Here is a 9,262-nt window from a genome sequence, read left to right as displayed (position 1 = left end):
CAGAGCCTGCTCGGGACAGTGTTTGACCCTTTGACCTAGGAGGTGTAACAAACGGAAAAGACCATGCCATTTTAGTCCCTTATCTAAAATACATCCATTTAAATGAATGGATGTATTACGTTCCATTTTTTTTGTTATGTTGAATACATTTATTCAAATGTTTAAACACAAAGTTTTATTATTTAATTAGTCTCAGGGTCATTTACTTGGATAGCATATTCATGTACAATGGATTCATATGTCATGTGTACAGAATGAACAGCGTTACAGAATTACAACACATTTAATGAATATGACAGAAATTATGAATAATGAGTAGTAGGACACGGTCCAGACCTCCACAATCCAAGTAAACAGAAGAGGAGGGGCATCAGCAGGGCCATGGCAGGAGGCAGGACCAAGGAAGCAGGAGGCCGGCCCATGAGGCAGGGGGCATGCCGAAGGAGGCAGGACCAATGAGGCAGGACCAATGAGGCAGGAGGCCAGGCCCTTGAGGCAGGAGGCAAGGCGAAGGAGGCACAGCCAATGAGGCAGGAGGCCAGGTCCAGGCCAAGGCCAAGGGGCAGGAGGCAGGAAGCAGGGGCAAGGAGTCAGGGGGCAGGGTCCAGGAGCCAGGACCGGCTCCAAACACAGCCAGGTCGAATGGACCCTGTGAGGCGAGAAGGCTCAAAGACTCCGGGGAAGAAGTAGAGTTAGTAATGTGAATTTGTCCATAAGGAGAGAGAAGAGGAGAGGAGCTTGGTGTATCCTAAGATGTCCTCCAGCAGCCTATAGGCCTATAGCAGCATATCTAGGGCCTGGACCAGGTCTAACTTGAGCCAGCCCTATAACTATAAGCGCTATTAAAGAGGAAAGTCTTAAGTCTACTCTTAAACGTGGTCAGTGTCTGTCCCCTGGACTGAAAGTGGAAGCTGGTTCCATAAAAGAGCAGGAGCTTGATAACAGAGTACTTTTTCATGTAATTCTTACTACATTTTTGGACAAGTTATTTAATATTTTGCAGATTCATTTTATATACACAATGCTATATTTGTATTCATTTAACTACCCAAAAGCACAACTACAACTAGATAGAAAGCTAATGGAAAAGACTCATGTAACATCTTGAATGAATAACTAAACTAACCAAAACTGGGAGTGATGAAGTAACCACAAACAACCTTGTATCACTTAATAAAATTTAATCGACAGGTTTCAAGAATGTCCAACCTTTTTGCCATTATAAAAAACAAACAAAAACATTTCATTGCAGCATCGAAAAGTCAACAAAAAAAAAATCTACTATCGACAATGAAAAAACGAAACATTTAAGTGGACTGACTGATGAAGAGGTAACTACATGGATAGAATAATGTGATTAAACACCAAGTCTTTGATTTCATACAAACACTATGTCTAACAACAAAATTGTATAAATTGCATCCACAAAATTGGGCAAATTAGTAAGTACATCGGTTACACACTGGGGAAGAGAAGAATGTCTGTACAATATCTTCACATTAGTATCACATTTAAGTTGTTGCTCAGTGGACGCAGGTTGGACTTATGATGCGAAGTCCAGCCGCCACAGTACATGGGTTGAAAAAAAAGTCAAAAATAAAGGGCATCACACAAAAGATACAAGACACCAATACTTAACAAGTGTTTCTGAAAAGAAATGTACCATTTACAAAAAATATTTAAAGCATTTACTTGTGACAAAATCTCTTCTTTTTAAAGACCGGGATGTGACATCAGCTGTTATTTGCTGTGAGTGACTTGCCTTGGTTGCCTATAACTGCATGCATCATTATTGTCTCAACAAATTCTTCTGAAAATTAAACGCTGGTTGTAAACACTTGACCAAGTAAGCTGACGGTGGACGCATCCTCAATTTCAGAGAAGACGACCAGAACCGTCAACAGGCTCAGCAGCCACACGGCCGGCTCCCTGAAAGACCAGTATCGGACTGGAGAGATAACAGAAGAAACCCAGTGGCGGTGCTGCTTGGTGTATGACGGCGTGGCAGGAGGGAGTAAAAGTGAGAGTAGGTGGAGCGGCAGAACAGGTCAGATGAGATGAAGAGTCTCAGGCAGGGCCGAGTTCACAGACAGAAGAGATGAGGTTGGCGACAGTGCTATGAAACTCGGATCATCTGGGCCACGGTCTCATCTGCTGCTGCCTGAGCTACCTCCTGCTGTTGCTGGAGGAGAAGAAAAGATCAGTGAGGTCACCATAATAAATTCTGAGGAGTTGCATTACAAAATGAGTTATCTCCTATTCAAACAAAATGACACCTTGCTTCTATTATATTTTAAGTGCTTCATTGACAATTTATAACATATTTACTATATTAGCTTGAGTCAGTATATTTTCTGTTCTGTTTTTCTGCACACAGTTCTCACCTGTGCCAAGGCCAAAGCCATTTCCTCCTTGTCTTTAGGTGAAAAGAATCGTCCTCCATCTCCCCGCTTCCGCTGCATAGCGTGACGGTGGCGAGATTCATGAAGGTATTTCTGCTAAGGATTAAGCAGATGTATAGGATCGTGAGCACTTTAATATCTTGAGTAACTTTGTGCCACCTCTGTAACACATTTTCACACTTGCCTCTTGTCCTTCTGAGATTGCCCGGCTAAATATCACAAGACAGACACTATCACAGCACAGGAATAAATACAGAATGAGCCCACTATGAAGTGGTTGATAAGACAAAACATGTGCACTCGCAATTAGCAGGCATTGAGAAAGAAAGAGCTTCAATGTGCCTGTATGTGGGGCGTTAATCAATGTGTCTTACCCTCCTTTCCTTGGGGATCTTGCCCTCGGCCTCCAGCTTGGCACGAGCCTGTCTTCGCTTCAAGATGCGGTGGTACTGTTTGGCGTTAACGTACAGAGGTTCCTCCTCGAGCATCTCAGCCCCTGGCAGGGGGATACGCTGCATTGTGGGAACTGCCCCACCTCCAGGCACCATCTGATAAAGGAAGAGACACAAACAGAGACAGTGTTTAGAGCCTCTGGCATGGAAAGCACGCATGTATAGCAGCATGCTGAAATAAACAAGTCGTTACTGTGCAACGACTTGTTTGACTTCTATAGGCGGACATTGGGTGGAGTTATTCTGGGAATTGCATGAGGTCACCAAATGTCCTTAAAAGGTGCCCTGAAAAAAAGTTGTACACTGCCCTCCCTAAGTGCAGTAGAGGCACGGGAGATGTCAATCAACCATTGTCTGTAAACGCCTGTACAGTCCTAAGGAGAGTGAAAATACCTATGTGGAAGGACAATGGTGTTCAATAAAAAGTAATATTCACTGCATTCAACAAAAGAAAAATCCAATAATTCTATTTTTTCCATCAAATATACCACTTTAGAAAAATAATGATGCGTCACCAAATGATTAATTAATCATATCAACACAATATGATTCTACTAAAAACAATATAAATACATTACTATAGTTTCACAATGGATAGAGGAAGGCAGTTATGATTGGCACAAAAATTATAAATCGAAAAACTGTATTTGATGCTCTTAAAAAAAGGGACCTCCACCACACTGAGTTGAGATAGGTAAGATAAGGTAATTAGATGCTGGATACCTCTGCACAGGGTCTTACCATGACCATTCCACCTGCATTGACCATGTTACCAGAGACGGGCAGGGTGACGGTCACAGTGCCTTGGCCGTTGTTAGTAGTGTTGGTGTTGGCACCGCCTGCCTGTACAATCTGGGCACCTGCCAAGCTAGAAGCTGGAATTGTGATCATTCCTGCAAAAATATAAATATCACAGTTCTTATGCAAAATGACAACTTAGCAGTGCTCCACTTTATAAAGTCTACAAAGCAGAAGTCAAACAGAAAATGTAGGAGAAATTTGAGTTTACCCTGCTGCAGGACGGTGCCATCTGCATTGACAGGCTGGTACACAATGGTCTGTCCATCAGCCGTCTGTGCCACCTGTTGGCCCTGGACACTGATCTGCTGTCCCTGTGGGACCACACGTAAGAAGAGAAGACACTCATTAATCATGTTAATAATAATTTGATTAAAGGGATTTGCCGTTCAACTGGTCAGCGTTCAACACCTGGTTCTGTCCAGCGGTGATGGCTGTCTGAGGCTGCTGGATGATGATCTGCTGGGGCTGACCCTGCTGACCCTGGAGCTGGAGAGTCTGTCCGCCCTGCAGCTGGATCTGACCTGGCTGCACCAGCTGGATCTACACAAGGACAAAGTACCAACTATAGATTCAAGAACATCGTAGCCGGGTCCAATTTACATTTAGCTCAAACATCTACACAAATTAAGTGAGGAAAACACACATTTTGAGGACTTTAAAGTTAAATCAAGGAACTTTAATTTTACGTTGATTTTGGCAGCTAAAGAGGACACAAGTGGGAATGTTCTTGGGCACCAGATTCCCTTATTTGACTATATCAGGGTCTGACAGTCTTTCCTGCACAGTCCTGGTTCTGCCGTGCCTCCAGTGGGCCCAGCCATACGGTGAGGGCCTCCAGCAGCGTGGGGTTGGCGCATGGAGCTCTTCACCTCCTGCAGGAGCTCAGACTGTAGGTTGCAGGCGGCAGCAAAGCCGGATCTGGGTCTGTCCTGAGTGGGCTGGTTGCTGCCGGAGGCCCTGTCGGAGTCTGAGCTGAAAGGGTTTCTGGTTAACCTGCATGATTTCTTCTGATTTATGCGGAATCCGATCCAGTGACACCGATGACAGGCATTTAAAAATAACTACATAGAAATAGCTAATCGTCTCGCTGATGGTCCCGTTAACTTATGCGAGTCATCTAGGAGGCACAAGTATTACATTTAAACTGATTGTTTTTTTTTAATTGAACCTTGTAGTAACTTTAAATTTGACAACCTCCCAAGTAATAAGCATTTGTCAACAGAAACAAGTATAGCAACTGAGGACTCATTGAACAAAAGCCCAAATCACAATGTGCTTCTCATACTAAAGTATTACACCCACCTTTCACATGTGCCGATAGTGTTACACAGAACACATGTCCTTATTCAAGATAATGGGGCTCAATGTGAAAACAAAACTTAATCTAGTAAATGAGCCTCATCTCTTACCTGCTGTAATCCTTGAGCTCCAGATACAGGGACCTGCATTATGGTTTGACCCTGACCCCCTGACATGGCCTGCACCATTATGGGTTGCCCTGATGATGTGATGAGCTGCCCACCGCTCACCTGGACCATCAGAGGCTGTCCCTGGACCTACAGAGAGATACAGAAAGCCATTACAGCGCCACTGCCAGTGTTTGTTACCTCAATATCTCTTATGGGTGACTCACAGACCGCAAGCAAATGATGTCAAATTCGGAACATCTAAGATACCACATCATGGACAAAATATGATGATTTACCATCCTTTCTGTTTTGGGATACAAACATGAAACTATATGGCTCCATAGTAAATCCAAACTAGCCTATGTACAGTATATTCTATAAGATTGGTTTTCATTTAATTAGGCTACAATTACAACAAAAGAAATACTTCTTATTATCAACTTGATTTGCCTAAAAGATGTTGCCATTAAATTAATTTGCATTCACTATGCAACTTAACATGTACAAATTGTGCAATTGACATCCATTCATTAAGCAAGTGACCACAATGGACAACTGAAAGCCTGTGGCAGCAGTTGTACCATAGGGGAAAATGCCAGAAAGAAACACTCCACTGACATTTTGCCACTAGACAATAAAAAAAGTATAGCTAGATGATAAGGGTGACAGCCAATAATGAAAATGGATCCTTGCTGTTCAGTCCTGGTTCTTCAGCGGACAGCAAAACACATCCATATGACTCATGATTCAGATAACTTTCATTCTCATTGGGAAGAACGTTAAATTTGCTTAACTTGCAAACACAACTCAGACAAACAGTAGTCATGAGAGCACAAGCGGGAACCCGAGGCTAACACGCAACACACTGTGCTGAGGAACATGCAGTTCAGGCAGCTGTAAGACATGCCGGAGAGGGAGGATGAACCAAAACGGCACAAAGGAGGGTCATGAAAAACAGCCCTGGTTGGAGCATGCAATCTCGTAGGCCGTAACACTGTCATTACTCTGACGCAGGGCGGCGGCGGTGACACCACTACCTGGAGTGTCTGCACCTGCTGGCCTGAGGCCGTCACCACTGGCGCCTCTGTTTGCAGCTGCACAGCAGTCACTGTGCCCTGTGTCTAAAGGCAATGCAGGATAATACAATCTCAGACAAGGAATTAACAGGAGAAAAAAGATTGGATCTGGAATCCACTGGAAGCTTTCATTCTGGGTACCTGTGCGTTAATTTGTTGGTGGTAAAAAGCGATTTCTTTATGAAAACTAAATAAATGAGAGTAAACTCACCTGCTGTTGGATCTGTCCATTGGATGTCTGCACAACTATCTGCTCCCCAGTCGTAGTGGTGGCAGTGGTGTACTGCTCCATAGCTTGTTCTTGTCACAACCTCTAGAAACAAAAGAAAGACAAGTACACCATTAGCCGACAACATATGTATGTTTATTGGCAATATATTGTAAATGTAAATGCAACCTTCTGGATCGTCCAGGGAAAAAACAAGGTATTGTCAACCGATCTCTGACGTTGCTGCAGCCAACTCATTGTTTGGCATGAACGATATTCAAGTCGGGCCTTTCCCCATTTCAACTCATCCCCCTAACGGACGTGTGTACCATTAATACACCGAATGCTACGTCAGAAATATGGCCTCGATAGGAGAACCACACACTGGGTTCACGCTCGTGTTTACTGGGTGTTTAGCGGGGAGCTAGTCGGGCTAGTTAGCTCCGTACAGCGCGTGGTGAACGTTACAAAGCAGAGGCGGGGGGGCCGGTGACCAGGTAAACAGTTACCAGGTAAGCAGCTAAACAGGTACTGTCCGTCTTTAGGTTGCTTTGTGATTATAACGTTAGTGATCATGTACGAGGCAACGTTTACTGACGGGAGGACAGAGGCTCGTACCCCTCATCCCTCCGTGATAGTCTATATCTCCGCTAACGGTGTCCGAGGCTCGTGGACCACAGGGATCATGTTTCCAGGAGCCAACGGTGAGAACGGGACGGTATATACAGCCCGACCGGCCCGAGGACGCAGCGGTCGAAACCAAACTGCCATTCGTTTTTTTTTGCATTTATCCGGGTTAGTAATTTGGTTGGTTCGTGGCAAACCAATCCGTGCTGACAACTACCAATGCCTTCAATCGTTTCTCCCTTACCGTGTCTTCGTTGTCCGGTTTCCCTCTGATTGGCTCTAGTACAGCTCGCTAAAGCCCAATCAACAAAGTGAGCTGACAAAATGGCGCAAATGAAACAAACGGCGCCTGGGAGGAGGTGCGCAGCTGCGTGACACATGGACGCGGGGACGGAGCAGGCTGCAGACCCGGGGGCGACCGGTAGATGTTGCCATTGTGATGTTTTCGGTTTTCTTTGACAGCTCCCCCTGGGCGACATGATTGCCTCCGTCGTATTGGTTGGCATTCAATTGGCACAAGCAGCTGTTAAGTCGTGCAATGGATAATATTGCTATTCGTTTTGTACAAGTACTCTTGTTTTCTTCTTTTGTACTCTTCGTTTAGTGGAGGTCCAGCTCATAACTGCACCTCCATTCCGGACCGGTAGAGGGCAGTGTCGCGCGTTGCTGTGACGTGGAGAGACGTTTGCGGAAGTACGTCCTCGGGTTCAGAGATACCTATTTTGTTGGTCGAGGGTCATTCTGTAATACGTGCTTGTAAACTGATCAACTCTAGTGAGCACAACAAGCAGGGGACGTTATTCGGGGTGAACAAAGACTATTAGAAGTGCGTCAATGTCAGGGAACTTGTGCCCGACTGTTTGAGCCTCTTTTTTGGGACAACTAGCTCGTGCTGTTGGCTCTAAAAGCGACGGGAGAACAGTGTGGACATGGCCCGACCTCCGCAGGTCCTCTCGCTCATCTCCCGGCTCGGTGCTCTGTGCGCGATGCCCTCTGTTTCTATTAACTGGTGTCGATGTGCGAGCGGAAGAGCCAGCAGGGCGAGGATGGGACCGGCTCATGAGCACAGAGGGTCAGACAGAGCTCCGAGACACGGCCAGGAGATGTCCGTTCATGAACTTGGACTGGAGGATGTAGAAGACAAGCTACAGGCCCTTGCTGAGTAAGTTGACATTATTCTAGTATTAGAAAATTAACATAATGTGCAATGCTTTTTATGTGTGCTTGCCTTGTAACTTTAAACAAAATCTCCCGTGTTTTCCAGGGAGGAGAGAAAGGGGCAAAGGAATGTAAAATATCACATACTGAGAAGGCAGATGACTCCACTAGGAGCTCCACAGAGGAAGCTAACCTGGGATGCTATGGAGCAGATCAGGTGAGCTGCTTTGTTATCTCACTTCAACCTCTCAACCGAGACATAGCTGTTCTGTCTTCAATGTAATTGCATGAATGAGGCTTAAAATTGTGCTCAATTTGTAGATATCTGAAGCAAGAGCAACCAGATGAGTGGACAGTAGAGCGTCTGGCTGAGGGCTACTCTGTCACCCCTGATGTCATCCTGAGAGTGCTCCGGAGCAAGCATGTCCCCGCTCCTGATAGAAAAACGAAGCAGGATGCCAAAGTACTGTCTGGTCTCGGTCAGCAGGCGCTGCGTTCAGGTGCTGGGACAGAAGCGAATAGGCGGAAGCTGCCTGGAAACCACACATCAGCTGCACTCCCACCTGGAAGTAGAGAATGTGCAGTGGTGCCTGTGGCTGACAAGCCAATGATGCTCCGAGGTGAAGGATCCCTGGCAAAGATTCCTGCCCCTACTGCTCTTCAAGCCACTCAGTTCAGAGCTGGTAGTAAAGTTGTTCCTGTGACCAGATCAGGAGAAGAGGACAGCGCTTCTAACACAAATCCTACAGAAGACGACATAGAGGACGAGGAGAGCTGGGCTGGACAGCTGTTGACGGACAAAGAACTTGAAGAGTTTATGGAAATCGAAAAGCCTCACCCTGTGGTGGAAGTTGGCAATTACTTCTTTGATGGAGAGGGCAACTTTTTGTATAGAATCTGAGGACTTCCTGTGTTGAACTGTTGCCTAACCATGGGTGATGTTCAGGGTTGGAATTATGACAATGATGTATCGCTCAGGGAATTTCTAAACGGTTACTAAATAGGCAAAATAAAATACAAATGTTATGCATTTTTCATCTCTAATAAAACTACAGTTGTACTTTAAAAATATTTCAACCTGCTCGAATCTGACAACAGAATGTTTTTTGGTAATGAATAACTTTGTAAA

The 9,262-nt window shown here is 45.1% G+C and overlaps 2 protein-coding genes across 6 annotated transcripts; one reads left to right on the top strand and one right to left on the bottom strand.

Moving 5' to 3' along the window:
* Nucleotides 1-1,164: 1,164 nt before the first annotated feature.
* On the bottom strand, nucleotides 1,165-7,372 carry nfyal (nuclear transcription factor Y, alpha, like). 5 transcript variants are annotated; one of them, XM_034538264.1, is made up of 9 exons: nucleotides 7,220-7,372; nucleotides 6,352-6,453; nucleotides 5,065-5,211; nucleotides 4,064-4,195; nucleotides 3,864-3,966; nucleotides 3,596-3,747; nucleotides 2,777-2,950; nucleotides 2,385-2,498; nucleotides 1,165-2,182 (listed from the first exon to the last, which is right to left on the bottom strand). In XM_034538264.1, the coding sequence occupies exons 2-9, from the start codon at nucleotides 6,430-6,432 to the stop codon at nucleotides 2,117-2,119; spliced, it is 969 nt and encodes a 322-aa protein (XP_034394155.1). In that variant the 5' UTR covers nucleotides 6,433-6,453; nucleotides 7,220-7,372; the 3' UTR covers nucleotides 1,165-2,116. The 5 variants fall into 5 exon arrangements, with proteins under 5 accessions (XP_034394155.1, XP_034394152.1, XP_034394154.1 ...); XM_034538261.1 differs by having other exon boundaries at nucleotides 3,578-3,747; nucleotides 7,220-7,351; XM_034538263.1 differs by having other exon boundaries at nucleotides 1,165-2,176; nucleotides 3,578-3,747; nucleotides 7,220-7,351.
* On the top strand, nucleotides 7,359-9,204 carry ngrn (neugrin, neurite outgrowth associated). The gene is made up of 3 exons (XM_034538266.1): nucleotides 7,359-8,137; nucleotides 8,240-8,350; nucleotides 8,455-9,204. The coding sequence occupies exons 1-3, from the start codon at nucleotides 7,905-7,907 to the stop codon at nucleotides 9,032-9,034; spliced, it is 924 nt and encodes a 307-aa protein (XP_034394157.1). The 5' UTR covers nucleotides 7,359-7,904; the 3' UTR covers nucleotides 9,035-9,204.
* The last annotated feature ends 58 nt before the right edge of the window (nucleotides 9,205-9,262 follow it).

Source organism: Cyclopterus lumpus, chromosome 7 (genome assembly GCF_009769545.1).
Source record: "Cyclopterus lumpus isolate fCycLum1 chromosome 7, fCycLum1.pri, whole genome shotgun sequence".
In the NCBI taxonomy this organism is placed as follows: Eukaryota; Metazoa; Chordata; class Actinopteri; order Perciformes; family Cyclopteridae; genus Cyclopterus; species Cyclopterus lumpus.
Note: the sequence above shows the minus strand (reverse complement) of the source record. Positions and strands in the feature narration are given on the sequence as shown.

Coding starts and splice junctions, on each gene's coding strand:
- ngrn (XM_034538266.1), top strand. CDS start 7,905: ATGGCCCGACCTCCGCAGGTCCTCTCGCTCATCTCCCGGCTCGGTGCT. Junction 8,138..8,239: donor AAGCTACAGGCCCTTGCTGA/GTAAGTTGACAT, acceptor CGTGTTTTCCAG/GGAGGAGAGAAAGGGGCAAA. Junction 8,351..8,454: donor GATGCTATGGAGCAGATCAG/GTGAGCTGCTTT, acceptor CTCAATTTGTAG/ATATCTGAAGCAAGAGCAAC.
- nfyal (XM_034538261.1), bottom strand. CDS start 6,432: ATGGAGCAGTACACCACTGCCACCACTACGACTGGGGAGCAGATAGTT. Junction 3,967..4,063: donor TCACCGCTGGACAGAACCAG/GTGTTGAACGCT, acceptor GTGGTCCCACAG/GGACAGCAGATCAGTGTCCA. Junction 2,183..2,384: donor TGGCTTTGGCCTTGGCACAG/GTGAGAACTGTG, acceptor CTTCTCCTCCAG/CAACAGCAGGAGGTAGCTCA.